Source organism: Phyllopteryx taeniolatus, chromosome 13 (genome assembly GCF_024500385.1).
Source record: "Phyllopteryx taeniolatus isolate TA_2022b chromosome 13, UOR_Ptae_1.2, whole genome shotgun sequence".
Classification (NCBI taxonomy): domain Eukaryota; kingdom Metazoa; phylum Chordata; class Actinopteri; order Syngnathiformes; family Syngnathidae; genus Phyllopteryx; species Phyllopteryx taeniolatus.
Window position 1 is genome coordinate 12,940,777 of NC_084514.1, and position 18,802 is coordinate 12,959,578.

General features: G+C 43.8%; 1 protein-coding gene and 1 long non-coding RNA gene across 6 annotated transcripts in view; one reads left to right on the plus strand and one right to left on the minus strand.

The window, feature by feature from the left end:
- The window catches only part of myt1lb (myelin transcription factor 1-like, b), a 120,467-nt gene that overhangs the window by 34,052 nt on the left and 67,613 nt on the right, over positions 1–18,802 (minus strand). For all 5 annotated transcript variants that reach the window (XM_061794994.1, XM_061794996.1, XM_061794997.1 and 2 more), the window contains 2 exons: positions 8,640–9,052; positions 1,180–2,379 (listed from right to left, as the gene is read on the minus strand). In XM_061794994.1, coding sequence (XP_061650978.1) covers positions 1,180–2,379; positions 8,640–9,052 — 1,613 coding nt within the window. The remainder of the gene's footprint in view (positions 1–1,179; positions 2,380–8,639; positions 9,053–18,802) is intronic.
- Positions 10,150–15,808, plus strand: LOC133487826 (uncharacterized). Its single transcript, XR_009791463.1, has 3 exons — positions 10,150–10,371; positions 15,138–15,325; positions 15,444–15,808. It is a non-coding gene; the product is annotated as an uncharacterized LOC133487826 (long non-coding RNA).

An 18,802-nucleotide genomic window follows, 5' to 3' on the forward strand; every position in this document is an offset into this window, starting at 1 on the left:
AGTAGGGCGTACGCATAGCAAAGGAATGGATGAATTAATTCTCTGCAAAGGATGCAAGCCTTCCTCGTCCACAAGTCCTTAAAAGTCGGTTTAAAAATAGGAGGCTTTACCCCAAGCTGCATCCCAGCGATGAAATGTACGGCCCTTAACAGGCCGTGCAGATTGCCATTACTTATGCCTGACAAGCCTACCCTCTGATGTTTCCATGCTGGCCTATTTTAACAACATAAGCTGCTGCTACTGCTCCTGCTGCTACCAAGATTCCAATTTTCAAATTGCCAGCAAAAAGCTTGTCCGAGGGTTTCATTGGGGAACCCGGAATGCATGCGGGCTACCGACTGTCTGCAGTCAAGGGTGGACAATAGAGAACGGTCCGAGATCATATATATATATTTGAGATGATACATAAACCCACACGATCTGATAAGATCATCATAAAAGTGCTGTATACAAAATGTCGTTGAATCGAGCATTCAATAAGTTGCTGCGTAGAAAAAACATTTGTTTCCATTGACTTCCTGGAAAATGCTATCATGGGCAGCACACAGCACATCTGCCTCAAAGTTCAAATTGTGGCTGTGTGGGCTTTGCCTGTTTTTGTTGGTTTTGTTTTTTATGCATTCCAAAAACATGCATGTTAGGTTAATTCAACAATCTAAATCGAACAAAGGAGTAAATGTGCGTGTGATTGGTTGTTTGCCTACATACGCCCTGCAATTGACGCCCTGGTGAGTCGTCCAGGGGGTGCCCCGCCCAAAGTCAGCCAGGATAGGCTCTACATCACCCACGACCCTAATAGGATATGTGGTTTAGAAAATGGATGGATGGAATTTTGTAATGTGGTCTTATGGTCTTAATTACCTGTATTGTACCGGTAATCATTTCAGCTCATCCTCTTCCGTTTCACAGTAAATGCAATGTTTTGCTCGCTTAATCTGATAAATATTCATCCTGGCTTTTGTAGATTACAGTACTGTGGTCTGGAACAGAACTACATCATATTATTGAGAGGTTTTTCTCATATTTTAAACCATATTGTTAAATGATTCCCTGTCTGACAGTGTTAATCAAAAGTCAAGATTACCTTCTTTACAAGGAAGGTAGCATTTGTTTGAACACATCTTGTATTGGATTGTGCCTAACGAAAGTGTTTAGTGGTGATGTCTGTTAAGTACTCACCTTTATGATAGAAAATCTTCTTCATTCCATCATGGAGTCGTCCTTTACGCTCAACGCCGTAGGCATGCCGTGAGCCGTGGTCGTCATGGCCGTACCTCGCTCCGTCTCTCCGAGCTGCTTCCGCCTCCATTTTATCACGCAGCGCCTTCGCACGTTGGGACTCCAACGCAATGGCCTTTTCCAACAGGGACAGGTTGCCCTTTGTCATGTCAAACACTTCCTCTGACCTGTCGGACGTCACAGATGCCGTGTCTTCGTCGAAGTCCCGGTGGTGAAACCGGTCGCCCTGTACGCAACTAGCGAAGGCCTTGGACCGCGGGCTCAGCTGCTCCTCAAGCTTCAAGAGATTGTCCATGTCTGAATAGTTCCTGTCGAGCGCTCGTCTGTCATCCTGGCTATGCTGGAACTCCCCGTAGCCGTGATGCTGGGGCTGCTGGTTCATGTCCCCGCATAGATAATGATTCTGCTGGAATGACCCGTTGCGGTCTGTGGGCTTCGTTTCACTGAGTTTCCGAGCGAGATCGAAGCATTGATTCCGTAGGCACTCCAGACTGCTTAGACAAACTTCCTCATCACTGTTTTCTAATTGTCCATTACCGGTGGTCTTCCCTAGTCCATTACCAGCGTTGTGCAGACCGATGCCGTTGTGGGAACAGTCTCCATTTACAGCAATGCCTTCCTCATAGTCCTGCCCCTCTAAATTGTCTGACAAGACAGCACCGTGTCCTTGTGCCAGGAGTTTGAGCGAGTCCACAGTCTCTCTAACCACGTCGCTATGAACGTCCAAACTCAGATCATGTTGATGATCTGTTGGTGTATCCTCGCTCTCTTCCTCTTCTTCTTCTTCTTCTTCTTCTTCCTCGTCCTCCTCCTCCTCCTCTTCCTCCTCTTCTTCTTCTTCTTCCTCCTCCTCTTCCTCATCTTCTTCCTCCTCCTCTTCATCCTCCTCCTCCTCCTCCTCTTCTTCTTCCTCAGCACTGTGAGAGGAGTTGCTGTTCATCTCTGACTCTGTCATTGCCCGGTTGGCGGCATCTTCTGCGATCTTGCCCAGATTAAGCAGCGATTTGGCCACAAGCTCGTCATAGTTTTCATACTCGTCGTTGTTGTTGTCATCCTTCTCCGCTGTGGAACCTGACCTGGCATTCCCGCCACTGCCATCTCCAGCACCGCCCTCACCACCGCTCATCGGATGATCCTCCTCTGTTTAGAAAGAAAGAACAAGCATCTTTTAATTTCATTTACAGTCAGTCCGTCATCCCGTTTAACCCGATTTCTGGGCTTGGTCCCTCTAAATTGGATAAGGAACTATTTAATTCCACTAATAATTTACTTTGAGAGCCTTAACAGCAGTTTGTGTTCTGATTTTTGAATCAATAAAGGAAGTTAGATTGCAGTTTGAGATTGTTCGAGGAATAAATGTTCTTGGAAATGTCGTGAAGCTGCTTTGTTTGCCCCTAATGAAATTTGGAATTCCAATCACAAGCGCTATGACTGAAGCCACTTCACATTTAGAAATGAATCATTAATGCAATGTTGAATTCAGTCCAAGTCAGAAGACTGTGAGAAGGCAAATTCTCGATTTTTTTTTTACACCAAAAATCTAGAAGTCACTGGTGTACTGTAATCATAATCATCTTTAAGCCAACAAGATGAACAGTGATGCCACTTACAGGACAATCCTGCAGAGTATACAAGTGGTAAATACACACATACATACAGAAATCAAATCAAACACAACAAAAGGAACACCGAGATGTTGTTGAAAGTGATGTGGGGAAAAAATTGCAATATTTATGCTAAAATTGAATTGATTCTTCCTTGTCCCTTTACCCACAACGTCTGACCATAACATACATCTATTCTGTCCAATTGATACCTAGCTAAGTCCCGAGAAATATTTTAGCCTAAATAAATCCACTGCCCCAGTTGCAGTGCATGAACTTTGACATTGCGAGAGAAACAGGCCACCATCCTCAACTTTTTGCCTTGTATCATTTTAACAGACAATTCCAATGCTAGGCAGTCTCAAATTGATGAGCCACTGGGCAGTACAATGACCCTACTGCCAGAAACTCTCGATTCTGTTGCACCACTCAAACTAAAAAAAGAGAAACCCATGTTACAATTTCCAAACTTTTTCTTTTTGACAAAAGAATTTTCACTATTCGTGACAAAATCAACCACCTCCTTCCATCAATTGCAACAGACCATCAGCCAAATGCAGTGGCCGTAGATGAAGTGGCAATGACTAAAAAGGCTACTTGGACAGTTTCTGTCCCATTAGTTTTTCTTTTTGGCCTGTACAATTTGATTCTACTAACTCATCAAAATGTCTATTAAGAGCTAACCCCTACTTGTTTGCTTAAAATACTCTTGCCACTGGTTGCCACTGCTGTACTCAACATGATTAGTAGGTGTTTATTAACAGGCTATGTAACACAGTAATTTCAAGTGCCTGGAATCAAATATCTTCTTAAAAAAAGCTCATGTTGAGTCAGATATTGGAGCTAATTACAGACCAATGTCCAACCCTCCCTTTCTGTCCAAGATTCTCAAGAAGCAGTTGCGCAACAGTTACTTGGCTTTCTCATCTCGACCTCCTCATTGCTTCAAATATCTTCTTTTTGTACTTGTCCTGTTTGATTTGAATGCAGCATTTGACTCATTTGACCATCACAGTCTAATACAGGGATTAGAAAATGTTCTTGCTATCAAAATAACTTGCTAAAATTGGTTTCAATCACATTCGTCGGTTAGTTTACAGTTTGCGCTCTACTTCGCAACAGTCTCGTTTTTATGATCATTATGGGATTACTAATACAAAACAGATGTACACTGGCCTAAGATTTGTGCACGGTACTTACATAATCTATGTAATGTGTGTGTGATGTATGTAGTACGTAGTACATGTAGTACGATGTCCCAGACAATCGTACTACTCGCTTGAAGTCTCGACGCCCTTTGCACAACGGTCATCGCACCGGACTATTGCAATATTAGTCATTCCAACTGCTCTAAGTGCTCGAGGACTCTGCACAATTGTCCAAAAAAAATGTACCGGCTTTACCAGATAACTAGCAACCCTTTATCGCTCAGTGATAACTGTTTTTTTTCTCAATGTCTTTATGTCCCAAAAGTGTTCTCTGTCAATTGACTGCCTGTTGTCGTACTAGAACGGCTCCAATTACCGGAGATACATTCCTTGTGTTATTTTGGATAGACTTGGCAAATAAAGATGATTCCGATTCTTGACCTGCTCAATGTGGAAAGTGCCTTGATGTACAGTAACTTCTGTTGTGAATTGCTGCCATGTAAATAAAACTGACTTGATAACAATTTTGTGACAAACAAACATGCAAACTAGGACAACCCAAAATTGCCTTTCAAAAAATTATACTTAGACTTCCTTCATTCAGGACAATACTTTATGCATTTTATTATACTACATTTTTCTAAGGTCTCTGATGTTATAATGGTTCAATCGCCTAACCTCCGAGGAGGGACCGTGTGTTCAGTTTCCCATTCGGTGACGGTGTGAATTATGATTGTGAATGGTTGTCTGTCTCTCTATGTGCCCAGTGATTGTCAGTCCAGGGTGTAGTCTGGGTTTCAGGAACAGGATCAGCGGTTTAGAAAATGGATAGATGGTTGGATTTTGTTACGAAAAAAAATTAGGATTCTTCCTTGTCACATGACTTTGTTTGCGGCTACTTGTGCAATTTAGAAGGGGCCCGGACAAAATTTCAGTGGTTTCTTCCTAGTCCCATTCCCTACTCTACCTGTAAATGTTGTATATATATATATATAGATATATATAGATATATATATATATCCATCCATCCATTTTCTGAGCCGCTTCTCCTCACTAGGGTGGCGGGCGTGCTGGAGCCTATCCCAGCTATCATTGGGCAGGAGGCGGGGTACACCCTGGACCGGTTGCCAGCCAATCGCAGGGCACATACAAACAAACAAACAATCGTTCGCACTCACATTCACACCTACGGGCAATTTAGAGTCTCCAATGAATGCATGTTTTTGGGATGTGGGAGGAAAGCGGATTGCCCGGGGAAAAGCCACGCAGGCACGGGGAGAACATGCAAACTCCACACAGGCGGGGCCGGGCATTGAACCCCGGTCCTCAGAACTGCGAGGCTGACGCTCTAACCAGTCTCCACCGTGCTGCACATATATATATATATATATATATATATGTGTGTGTGTGTGTGTGCGTGTGTGTGAATGCATTCAGAAATACTGAAAATTGACATAAAGTCAAAAGTTCAAAACAATTGACTTTGACTGTGATTTGAGTCCTTTTTGGTTGTTCAGCCAGCTTAGTGCATCTTGCAATGACAGCTGTGTCCCCTGTGCTGGAAAAGAAACAAATATTTTGATGCTTTCTTTGTGAAAGTTGCTGCATTTACTAGTGTACATTAATCAACACATCAATAATAAATAAATGGCCATTTTTTACGTCCTAAATATTGTTTCCTCATCAATACAGTTCAAAGGTTGGTAACTGGGTGTTTTATTTGACAGTATCTACACTGGTTGTACAGTTGTGCACTCATTGACTGGATGCAATCAGAAGATTGGAAACATCTGCTGTTATTAAAGAGCTACTTTAAAAAATATGTTGTTGTTTTTCTTTTTTTTTTTTTTTACAGATTTTATGTTTTCTACAATTTTGAAAGTATGAACAGATGATGGTGATGCTATACACACAGCGGAGTTGGGCAACTGGAGTACGGGCTTTTCTTACTGAGCACAATCACATGAATTGGAATCATCTCTTTTGAAACTGCCCAAATAGATCAAATAAAAGCATTTCAACACAATATGGCTGACTTGCGCTGTAGTTTCAGGCATTCCGATTCTTGAACCAATTCTATGTGTCATGATAATTGCGTCTACTGAAATGTGTTTTGGTGAAACTGGTGTCTGGCACAGACACATGCATGCATGCACGCACACACACATGCGACAGACATGCGACACTCTCAGAGCTATATTGCTGTTCCACAGCTAAGGAGGAAAAAGTCACAAATGACCAGGCACATATTTTGACAGTACAAGCCTTCTAACAGAAGCCTCCTGCACCGGTGGGGTTTAATTTTCGATAGTACGACACGTGGCACAGGGAAGCAATTAGAGGAGCAATCACAGTACACAAAAGGAATGTGGAAGTGAAACAGATTAAGAGAGGAAACGGGCCATGATTGGCTTTGGATTAGCTACAGAGATGTACATGCCACAGAGGAACACAGCAGAAGCTCCAGGATGTCACCTCTATTACGTTTATGTGATTGGAATCTACAATCCAGAACCGCTGTCGTGGGTCGAATGTGGAGCATAATAATGATGCATATGGAAAGATTTCCTTTGCACTGCCATGGGAAAATACTGCCAATTTAAATCCTGTAAGGTATTAAATCACAATCAGCCAAATTAGATTTTTATTACAGAGCTCAGTGATTAGAAGGAGCTCGAATGACTCCTGAAATGTATTGGGGTTTGTATATTCAAGATTTGCTGGTGAAATACATGGGAGGCGAGGAGCCAGTCTCAGTGCTGTTGGATGGAATGAATCAGTCTGCGATGGTGTTTTCACGTCTGCAAGAAAATAAGAGCACGGCTGCTCAGGCGCCACATCGACACTTTGGGCGGGGAGAGCTGAGCGTCAAGCGGGGTTAACACACACTCCCCCCCCCCCCCCCCCCTCAGCGCCTCACTCTTAATTGGACTTGAAGGCACTGTCGGGTCCAATCGCGATGCGGGGGTGCAAAGCAGAGTCTGCTGGAGAGAAACCTGCCAAATCTGTTGTTAGGCACGTCATAGAAGACGGGGGGTTGAGGGGTTGGCACAGGGCAACATATGGGCCAGAAGTCTCCCAAATCCCAGTCTCAAAACTAGCTATTTTGATCATTTGAGGGTGCTGGTTACAACAGCAAAGTGGGATCGCGGTTAGGAGGTCTGGGTTTGAATCCACACAACACTTATGTGAGTTTCTCGGGTACTCTGGCTTTCTTCCGTATTCCACACAAATGCACGTTAGCGTGAACGAATACTCTAAAATCTAAGTTGTCGATAAGTGAGAACAGTAATTTGTCTATATATGCCCCGACCGGTCCAGGGTGGACCCCACCCAAAAACAGCAGGTTACTTGTGACCCTCGGAGGACAAGCAGTGTAGAAAATGGATGGATTGATTTATTACAGCACTGTTTTGTATGTCAACAGCTGTAATATCTTCACAATACGATAATGGTGAAGGGAACTAATTGAGATCCAATTCTTAATATTTATTTGAATATTCCTTCTCCTTTATGTGTGTGTAGGTTCTCAGTCGTACAGGTCATGGTAATCTGCAAAGGTTGAATCAAAAGGCAATTGGACTTTTCTCGTTGAAGACGTTTGATGTTTAATCCAAAAGGCTTCTTCAGTTCAAACTTTTAGATGTGGAGTCCCTCTATTTTGTGTTCCCTGGGGGTGATCAACAAGAGGGTGTACCCTCCCAAATTCAGAGAAGCAAGCGCACTGCAGCGCACTGAGGATTGTGATGACCTCTGCACTGGAGAGACTAAGCAGCCGCTGCACGGTGGTTCGTTCGCTGTTGCATCTCAAGAGGAAGGGACATTCCTCATTGCTACAATATGTCCAAATTCTGCATAGGGGGGGGCCGCCGGTTTGATAGAGGTCTCAGAGAAGCCATTTTCTAAATGGAGGAGGATGCCGGAGACATTGCCTATCGTCTGTATGTAACAACGTCCTGACATCTCTCCCTCCGAAGATCGCCTCATTCAACAACAGGAAGAGCTGGTAGTCTGCTATGAAGGACGGTCGTTTCACTATTAACCACACCGGGCAACAACAAAAACACTATTGTTGACCACCCCCAGGGAACACATGCACCAAGGCATAAATAGAGGAGGGGTTCCACTCCCAAAATTCTGAACTGATGAAGCCTTTTGGATTCAAGGTGAAACGTCACTTGCCTTGATTCAACCTTTGCGGATTCCTCTCCTTGAGCAGCCCCTAGAACGGTTGAAACGTGAAGATTAGCCATTCGATTCAGGAATATTTGCCAAAGAGGTCCCTGCTGCCTTTAAGATGAATTATCTGTAATGGAAGGAAACTAGTCAATGTTCCAAAAAATGCTTCCTTTGCATCCAAAGAGTGGAATAAAAGCTTTGAAATTGTGAGAAAATAGTGTCAATGAATTGATGAATGAATCGTATACAAAGAAAAAACTCAAAGCAATGAGCGATCACAGACATGCTGTTCTTCCGGAATGTTGCTACTGATCTCATTCCTCATTCGAACGCAAAACAATGTTTCGACATCCTGCCGACCAGCCCCGAATACTTCACGCAGCCCATCAAATATGGAAATACAACCATGAATATACAAATGATGCACACGAGAAAAAGTTTTTTGAAAATCCGGATTTTTTTTACTCACCTTGCCCTTGCTCTCCTTCCTCCTCTTCCCCCTCTTCATAGTCCTCCACAGCCACTGTCTCCTCCTCCTCTTCCTCCTCCACCCTCTCTTCCTCTTCTTCAGCTTCTTCGTCCTCCACATCTACCTCTTCCTCACCCTCCCCTCTTCCCATCTCGCCTTCCTCATGCTCCATTTGCTCTTCGTTGTAGTCCATATAGCCTTCAACCTCCTCCACCTCACCGTCCTCGTCCTCCTCGAGCGCTCCATCCTCTTCCTCCTCTCTGTCGCCCATCTCCTCTGTTCCGTCTGTCTCGTAGCACTCCTCCATTGTGGAGTTGTCCATGTCATCTAGGTAGGTGCTTCTCTTGGGCGAGGTCTCCAAGGTCTGTCTGTCTAGACTCTTTCTCTTCTTGGCCATAGGGCATCCATACACACTGCAAGTGAGAGATAAGAGAGCGCCGCCATTAGCTGTTAGCCTCACCTGGACACAAATGGTCACTTTGTGTGCAGGGGGTCTCGTTGCTCAGGCGCTATGCTCTATATTAAACACAGGGTATCACAACAAGAAAAAGATGAAAAAGGAAATCTTTCACTACTTTACTGAATGATGGTAAACAGTTACACGCGATGAGCTCTCTGTTTTAATCGAAACCGCGCGGTTTAGCTCAGTTTGTGGCAGGTTAAACCAATTTGTTCTTTATGCAAACCAAAATCACTCGGTATCCTCTGCAAACACATTGTAGCAGATTGATACGTGTTTGTTGTGACATCAACACACATCAACCGCTTGTCTGAAATGATGATCAAAAGGGAAAAAGACAACATGAAATAGGATTCATGGAATCTTTTCCAAGGCATGTATAGTTTGAATGTATTTCTCTGGGCCCCTTTTTGCAGCAGGAATCCAAATCCTAATAAGATATTGTGGCTGTCGACCACACGGACTGAAATGATTGCACTTCCCCGAGCTCCAAACGGCTACCTGACCAAAATACATGTGAGTTCGGAATGTGTTTTCCCAGATGTACTTCAACTCAGAGTGTACACGCGTGCACAAATCTGGCACATTTGAACAAAAGCAACCCACACACTCCGAATTAGGATGAGCCCTGAGTTTTTTGGCCATCCAATAAAGCCCATTCCCGAGCTCGGAGCTAAACACGTTTTGGGCACGTTCACTCGGCTGTGAAATATCCCTGGGCTGCTATTTTACAAACACTTCCCCTGGCCCGATTGTACTTTTACACAAAAAATGTCGGAACTGAATCAAAGGCACACGCTTGTTGACTGTACTCTATGGAAGTAAACCGATTTTCAACCTTTCATTCATTTCACCACATTTCAGTTTGCCACAGTACAGTGATCATCAGGCTTGCATTTCTTTGTTAAAAAGCAACGTTTTTGAAAGACCATTGTCAACAAAAATGTTGTTACCGTTAAGTCCCATGCCATCAAAATACATTTCTTATTCCACTGTTTCATGCATAACATAGGTACCAAATAAGTCTGTGACCAGGTTGAAATTTGACATCCATGCGCTTTGTCGACAAACACAAATTCCCGTGACGCTGCGTCGCAACAGCCAACCGGCTTTGAGAATATATACAACGTCCTGGAGTTCTTCAACATAGCAATGGAGGATCAAATGATCGTCGCTGTTTGAGGGCATCCAGAACTTTTCGATAACTCCTGCTATCAATTACCGGGACCGTACGAAAAAAAGAGCAAACCTGGAGACTGGGGAGCGTATCTGGTCAGTACTTTGTTTACAGCGGACGGTTGTACTTTATTGTGAACCAAGCTAGCGATCGCATTAGCCACACACACGCACACGCACACGCACACACACTCTATTAAGCAATACAATCGATGATAGATGGTGAGATATAGCCTACCAGCAATTCGAGCAAAGCTGTTTTATATATTGAAATGAAGGAGAACAGCGATCCAATCAAAGTTTATGTACCTACTGAATATTAATGGCAAATCCATATTATCTTGCAAACCCGCGTATATGTATATATATATATATATATATAAAGTGGAACCTCGATATAATAATAATAATGGACTAATACAGGCGGGGGTTCGTCCGATATAGCTACATAGAAATAGTCACATTGATGCACTTTTTTTTGGGACGCTATAGGCACCCACACTAGTTAGTGTACAGTACAAAATTATCATTTTTGTATTTTTTTCCGTGGGCTAAAATGCCCGTACAGTACAAATTTATTGTAAATCTATAACAAAAAAAAAGCTTGAAAATATTTGTGTCATGATTCATGCCCTGCAGTTCCTCTTTTGGAGCTCGGGTGGCGCCCTGCGCCTTGCGCCTTGTCTCTCCCTCTCCCCCTCTGGTTCCCCAGCAATCAGCATCACATGTGCAGCGCATCTGTCTTCAAGCAGCACTGATTACCGCCTGCATTTAAGCCTGCCAAGTCCAGCAAACCTTCGCCAGAGTATTAACACTGTGACTCACTGGCTGACGCTCGTACTTCCAGGTTTTGTGGTATACAAGTCACAGACGACCCGCCGTCTCCAGTGTTCCTCCCGTGCCTTCCCCACCTCGCTGTCTGCTCCGGCCACGGCGCCAAGCTTCATCACCTGCGCATGTTCTTGCTTCCTGCTCACTCCTTTTCCTGACGGTTCACCACCTCACCTTGGAGATCCTTCCCAGAGCCAATCCGCAATAAACCATTCAAAAATCTACTCCCGCTGCCTCAGTCTGCTCTCGGGTCCAATCCAATTCACATACGACTTCGAAACGTGACAGTTTGAAAGTTTCACACTGGATCCAAACTTACCCTGCCAGGGTGCTTGGTCATGGTGACATTGTTGACGTACAGTACTCATCGTACGTGAGTCGCTTTCTTGAGCCGCGGGGAATTCATGTGCTTCCTAGTTCCAAATGCACTGCCAAAGGCGAATGGCGTGACAAAAAACTGTTACTGTACCAAAAATAACATGTTCCAGACTCCAACACTGCAACCATGCCACTTTCTCTCTCTGCGCTGCGCTCTGCTAATAATGGACAATAGATAGAATCATCATCACGTCAATGTGCCACATTCATCAAGGCTGTCACTTAGGCACAAGAGCCACCTCTTTTGGAATTCGACCTAGTCATGTTGTTTATCTGTGACCCAGACATACGTCAGTCCTATTCTCTGCCTGCATTACGCCACAGCGCCATTAAACAACAGCGGCCAATTGTGGAACTAACAGACTTTGTCAACGGCAGTTTAAGTGACAAATGAAAACAATTTTCGGACACATTGTTCAGTCCTGACGGTCCATTTTATCCGCTATCCGTTATATTGGGGTGGGGGGGGGGGGGGGGGGGGGGGGGTATATACAGAGAGAGAGAGAGAGAGAAAGAGAAAAGACGTCAATTTTCCTAGTGGCTAATGTCTGATTTCACAGAGCTGACTCTTCCCTTTGGGCACCACTGTAAAGCAGTGTTTTGCATGCGTGCCTCACAGTTGAGACATAATGGGTTCGCCTGGGCTTTTGTGGGTTTTCTGTGGGTATTCTGGCTTCCTCCCACATTCCCCCAGAAAACATACAACATGTTAGGTGAATTAAAGACTCTAAAGTGTCCATAGGTCTGAATGTGCGTATACTCGCCTCTTGCCCAGTGTCTGCTGGGATACGCTTCAAGCTCACTGGCGAGCCTTAGGTCAAGCAGTAAAAAAAAATATAGATGGATGGACTTTTCACTCATTGCTGAACGATCATTCAGATGTTCCCCCCCCCCCCCCCCCCCCCCCCCTCCCCTTGTTACCTGTTGTTATAAAAGTCCCATGACTTAGTTGAGTGTTCCATCCTCGACCTTCCCTCTCTCCAGTTCTTTGGATGTCCATCAGTCTATTCCGCTGGCAGGCTCAATCTCACCCTGCCCAGGGATTCCTTAATGGTCTGACCCTCTGGCTCCCTCTGCAACCAGGGGCCCTATTTCATTAATCCAAAACCACATGGAAACTCATTCCCTGCCTGACAGCCAGGCCTATGCCCCAGGGCTGCATGAGGGTCAGTGGGACAACGTGTGTTTGTGCGTGCGCATGTGTGTGAGCAGGCTGCAGCACTGCAATCAATAGTGTTTTTGGCCAAACACCTCAAAATCGCATTCAAATGCCACTCATTGCGGCTCCTCTGTTCCCGGACCCTCAAGAGCAATCAAGGGCAGCACCCAGTAGGTTAGCTGCTGCCAAGGCAAGAGAGAACAGGTAAGGGGGCTCGAGTAGAGGAATCTGAATGTAGACGTGTAAAGCTTTTATATTACGTAACGACATGCATGTTTCACCCAAATTAAATTAAATACATCAAAACATCATCACCAATCACAAAACCTAACAACCTCATTGATGCAGATGACAATAAGGCCAAGCCTATATTTGCGGTTGACTGAACTTACGCTGAAAAACATAAAACATTGAATTGCTTTATTTGCCTCAGCTAGTGGGTAGCAAATCATGAACCCAGAGCTCAGCTGTTCATTGTATCTCTAAAAGGAGTCAAGTAGACTTCACTGTTTGGGGTCACCATTGTGCAAAATCAAAATAAGCTTTTCACTGACAGAACATGAAGTGAACATGCAGTAAAAACCTGCCTGTCCCTAATATTCCACTTACAACAACTCCCCAGTGTTCACATATGCAGTATTTGGCTCTTATAGTTCAGATGATCACGCTCCATTTGAAGCTACTACAGAAAATCTTACATAAATGACTTTGAATCCCGCTGCGTTGCCTACAGGACATTTCATGTCTCAGGTGTCCTTATGTGTCCCTGAGCTGTCAGCTTGTTATGAAAGTGGGAAAGAAATGTTTGCCCGAATACTCCCAAACCCCACCGATGACTAACCAACAGGAAGCCTCCACAGCTCCATCCCACATTCACCGGTGCTGTCACTGTGTGACCTTGGATGCAACATTCTACATCACAGCCACATCTCAGCCCACTCACGCTACTCGGCGTTAACATTGTTTAGTCGCGATAACAAATACAGTGTCAAAAAATCCATTGAAAAGTATTCATTGGAAATACGATTTTAGATAGGCACAACACGATAACATAGGCATGTTTTTCCACAATGGCTATGATGGCTGAAGAAATTGGGGAGTAACTAATTACACGTCATGAGATGACATCATTGAATTACAAAATGTATGTAATTGTAATCTATTACATGACTGGGAGAAAATGTGTATTAAATTACAGTTGCTTTTCCAACTACCTTTGCAAAGTCTTCCCAACGTTGACTACACGGGCCTCTACTGCTTCAAGCTGTTGCAACTACACAAATGAACAAACAATTTGATGGGAAAGTTCGATTGATCAAATTGACACCCTTCTTAATGATTCCAAATCATAAATTGAACCAACGTGCCTCGCTCCCTGGCTCGAAGTGTCCCTCCCTTAAAATTGTGGCCCCTGGGAACTCAACCCTCAAGGAGGAGGGTGCAGGAAAGGTAGTAATCAAAGAAGAAGAAAAAAGACCACTTCAAATTTGATGGAGTGGCTACCCTCAACATTATGGGATGGAACAAATTCTATTACACTGTGAGAAAGTGGTCCTTACATGCAGGTATAACACTTGTGGGGAGGAAAGCCCATTTGTGGGAGAGGCAGGAGATGGAGGGCTCCCGTTTGGCTAATTTTGGGTGACTGCTCGAATAGCACAGCGTTGCATGGCACCTTTATTAGCGCCTCTTCTCAGCAGGGGCAAAAGCTTTAGCCAGTCATTAGCATCACATGCTATTTGTCTCCGTGACACAAGGATGAGGGTGCGTCTTCCCCCTTCTCCTCTTCTCACTGCAGATTTTTCCTCCCTCCCAACTTTCTCACACATATTTCGACTTACGTACCGAAACATCGAGATAACAAAATACCCACTTAATATCTATAACTAATCGAATACAATGCTACCATTTCCACCTTATCAAGAACACTGTATACACATATATATATATATATATATATATATATATATATATATATATATATATATATATATATATATATGTATATGTATATATATCACCCAAATTTGATATCTTCTGCAACTCTAGCTCAATTTTGTTCTCCACAGACAAGAGAAGCAGGGAATGCACCAACTCTGGTTGTAGCCTCTATCCAGCAGTAGGATCTATAGATACGTGTGGGAGAGCACCGTTTCCATGGTGATAGCCTCCACAAATCCACGAGGGATCGGCTGATTGTAAAGCCAGCCAATCCCTTGGAAACAAAATGAGAGCCGTAGTCAGACAAGAAAGTATAGGGCCAGAAAATGTTTCTTTCTTCGTTTGTTTGGGTGGCTAATTTGGTTAGGTCAATAGACAAAAATCAAATAGGCAGTAATTTGCTGTAATTGTCACGCACAGACAGGTTTGCATACCACACATTGCTTAACACTGCATGCCATTTGAACACGTCCTGTAAATTCAGTGGCGTTCAATCTTAGTTACAGTGGTACATCGATGGCATATTTTGAGGTTTTTATGATTTTTTTTTTAGCTGTAGGGCACGTTTGGAATTTGTCAGCTTTGTCAAGTGTGGCCAGAGAGAAAGACAGAGGATGCAGCAATAGCCCACCAGCCCCCAGCGTGGACTGCTACCACGGCTGTGGCCTCCTGGAGCACGACACCACTACCCTAAACGGTTTGTTCACGACTGTGAAGGGTTAAATGCACAGGACAAATTAGGTGAGTGTTCATACCATTCCTGACAATAAAGATCTTTTCTTGTAGTTTCACTGGGGCCCTCTGGAACTCTTTTCCAAAGTGGAGGAATTTGTTGTTTTGTTTTTTTTTTTCCTGTCAGTTGGTGTTTCCCAGCACCGTCACGCTGGCCAGTGGGGACTTCAGTTTGGCTCTTCTCTTATCTACGAACAGCTTCACACTACATGTTAGACTGCGAAACAAGAGGGAATAAAACTCTGGGCCTCCCGTATGCCAATGTGAGGGGAGCGATTCTTCGCCACGAGGCGTACACCTTGAGGCCACCGACAGACCGATTGCTTGCGGAATAGCAGGCGGCCAACGTAGGACGCTAACAGTTTGGGAAGACACAGGAGTTTGTTTTTAAAGAAATGTATTTTAATTAGAAAATATTTTGATTATTGTTTAAAGTTGAATACTATGTACAGCTGTGTTTTTTTTCCCCCAATAAAGTTGAGTTGAACTTTGTTTCTATTTCTCCTCACTCGGTAGTAGAGATTTGTTTCGTCTTTTTCATTACTTATTTTTCCGACTTGTAAATAGCACTTTGTCTTTTCTTGAGTGCGTTATGTATGACTATTTTTCCTTCTCATTAGTAGCACTCTGCTACCATTGTGTTATTTTGAACTTGATTGTCATAAAGATATTTAATGCAGTGTGTCTGCTTTGGGGTTTGACCAGTCACGTCACTACAGTTAACATGAACTCATAAAAGAACAGAATTTGGGAAAAGGAACTTAAAGATATTGATGATATTCTTTTTTCCATTTTCTTTTCTCAAATCATAACATTTGCAGCATATGTATATCATATGTGTAAACTAATAGAAGCTCTCAAAAGCCGCATACCTGTACGAATACCCACTTGCCTTGATCACTTGTGTTTAATGTATCAGTAGTTTTCCTAGAATGACTTTGTTGAATGCATGTATGATATAAGGCTTTTCATTGGAAAAGACAGATTAAAAATCTAGTTTCTATTTGCTTCCATATCATTTCAGAAATCTTTGTGTGTGTGTGTGTGTGTGTGTGTGTGAAAAAGACTCAAATAAAGAAATGCCCGTATTCAGGTGGGGTACACCCTGAACCGGTCGCCAGACAATCGCAGGGCACGTATCGACAAACAACCAGTCGCACTCACATTCACACCTACGGGCAATTTAGAGTCATCAATTAACTCAGCGTGCATGTTTTTGGGATGGGAGGAACCCGGAGTGCCCGGAGCAAACCCACGCAGGTACGGGGAGAACATGGAAGCTCCACACAGGCGGGGCCGGATCCACAATACTGTGAGGCGCATGTGCTACATTTGCTTGTAACGTACTCAAAGTGAGCTGTACATTGTATTGCAAATCCAACGATTAGGATGCATGTTCTGCGTCCTGTTTCTGCTGAGAATCTCAGGCAAATGAAGTTGTGTTGTTTTATTTTTACATTTGGGGTAAATCACCTCGAAAATGATGAAAATCCATGTGACGAAGTGTCGGAACCGCGACTTTGTGTGAGTGTGACAGAGAGAGGGAAAGAGAGAGAGAGAGAGAGAGAGCAGAGCAGATCATTTCAGAGCTGCTGTCAGGCTTCTTCCGCAAGCAGGGGAGAACAAAAGACAGTCTTGGTGCAGGAGGCTCAGCACATGGCAGACGACTGCAGTTTGAGGCGTTCTCTGGCGGCTCGGGCTCCAGCTCACATCTCAGCCGCCGTGGCTCATTCTTGCGCGCACAACAGCCCGGATGTCACCTCCTACTAGAATTTGTCGAAATAATCCCTCATCAATGCAATTTAATAGACGTATGTAAGCTCTCCCCACACGGGTCTTAACAATAAACTGTAAGTGTTGTTTAATTCTAGTCTCCTCATGTTTGGAAAGACAACCAAATGCTTTTATATAGATAGATAGATAGATAGATATATATGTTGAGCAGAGTGTGCGATGTACGTAGCTGAGAGGAATCAGTACCCAGCAGCAGGCTGTTCAGCTCAGTGGTTCGATAAGCCTGTTGTTCCCATTCAATAGCACATCTCCAACACGCGGAGCCTGCAGCTAATGAGCCCCGTCTCAGCTTTAGCTAAACGCTCTTCTTCCCGTGCTCTTTTTATCCATGTCAACTGCAAGTGTCCTTTTGCATAGCGGCTGCCTCCTCTGAGCCTCGAAGTCACAACACGAGCGACGGTATACAGTACAGCGGCGAGCAACGACTCAAGATGGGCAAGTCGCTCAATCCGTGCAGGCAGCTTCCTACCTTTCATTCTTTCTCCCTGCACCACCCAGCAAGCTCAACCTCTTTCCTTTATTTACTTGTTTTTGACCCTCCTCAAAGGCTGTTTATGCACCTTGCTGATACTATTCCCATCAAGGCACTGCAGTTTAGTGGATGGGCGCTATAGCGACTGGTGAGGCTTGGTGTTGCGATGAAGCAGAGGTCATAAAAGAAATTCAGGGCTGCTCCACTGGTGCATTCTTTGATTTTTGGAGCAGCACTAAAGTAGGACAACTAAAGATTGCAGGATATCATTTGAAGCATGGGGAAATTCTGTAAAGTCAAGCCAATACAATCCAATGAACACAACTGGACAAATCAAAATGTGCACTGCGGACCTTTTTGTTGACATTTGCCAGTACATCATTTTAAACGAATGAGCCAAAGTCAGCAACAAATATATCGGTAATTAGAAGTTTTGATGACTGACTGTTAGTCTATTTATGAATATGAAATACTGGAATCCCTCATTTATCGCAGGGGTGAGGTTCCAGACCACTCCCCTCAATAGGTGAAATCCAAAACATTCTGGGGATTACTTATCCATATTTCAAAGCTGCATGAACCTCCCTAAACATATCACATATCACGTTATCTTACAAACACTTTCTATACTCCTAAAGACCTTGTCAACTCTTAACACAGCACAGTAGTACTGTACACTATGTACATTTTAGGCATGGTAATACTGTATGTGTTTTAATGATTCTTTCCTTGGTATTTTCATTTTACAGTTTCAATGTTTTAGGATAGAAAGCGTTTATTTTAGCACCCAAGAAATTCTAACATAGACTCAAAACCCCCAATATCTGACACCCGTCGTTTAGTGTGTTAAAGGAGCACAACCCTGAAGTCCTGCATACTGTAGGAAAGGTTGCAGTAGATCTGAAGAATATTCAGTGCACTTCACCTTTCCACAACTACCTACATAAGGTCCCACAGTTGACCAAACATGACGTCAAAGGTATTGCCTGTAGACCCCCAAGGCAGGACGCCTGAGTGTGATTGGAGGTGAAGAGCCTGAGCCAGAGTGGTAACTAAGAAGCTGATGGTCACCCTGCCACATTGGCTACAAATAGTTGGGTCTCTGGAGTGCCTTCCCACCCATCACCAATGGCGTCCGGATGGGGGGGAGAGCAGTGAAACACCTCCTGCTTTGGATTGACTCTCTGACTTTGCATGTCAGTCTCCATGAACACAAAAAA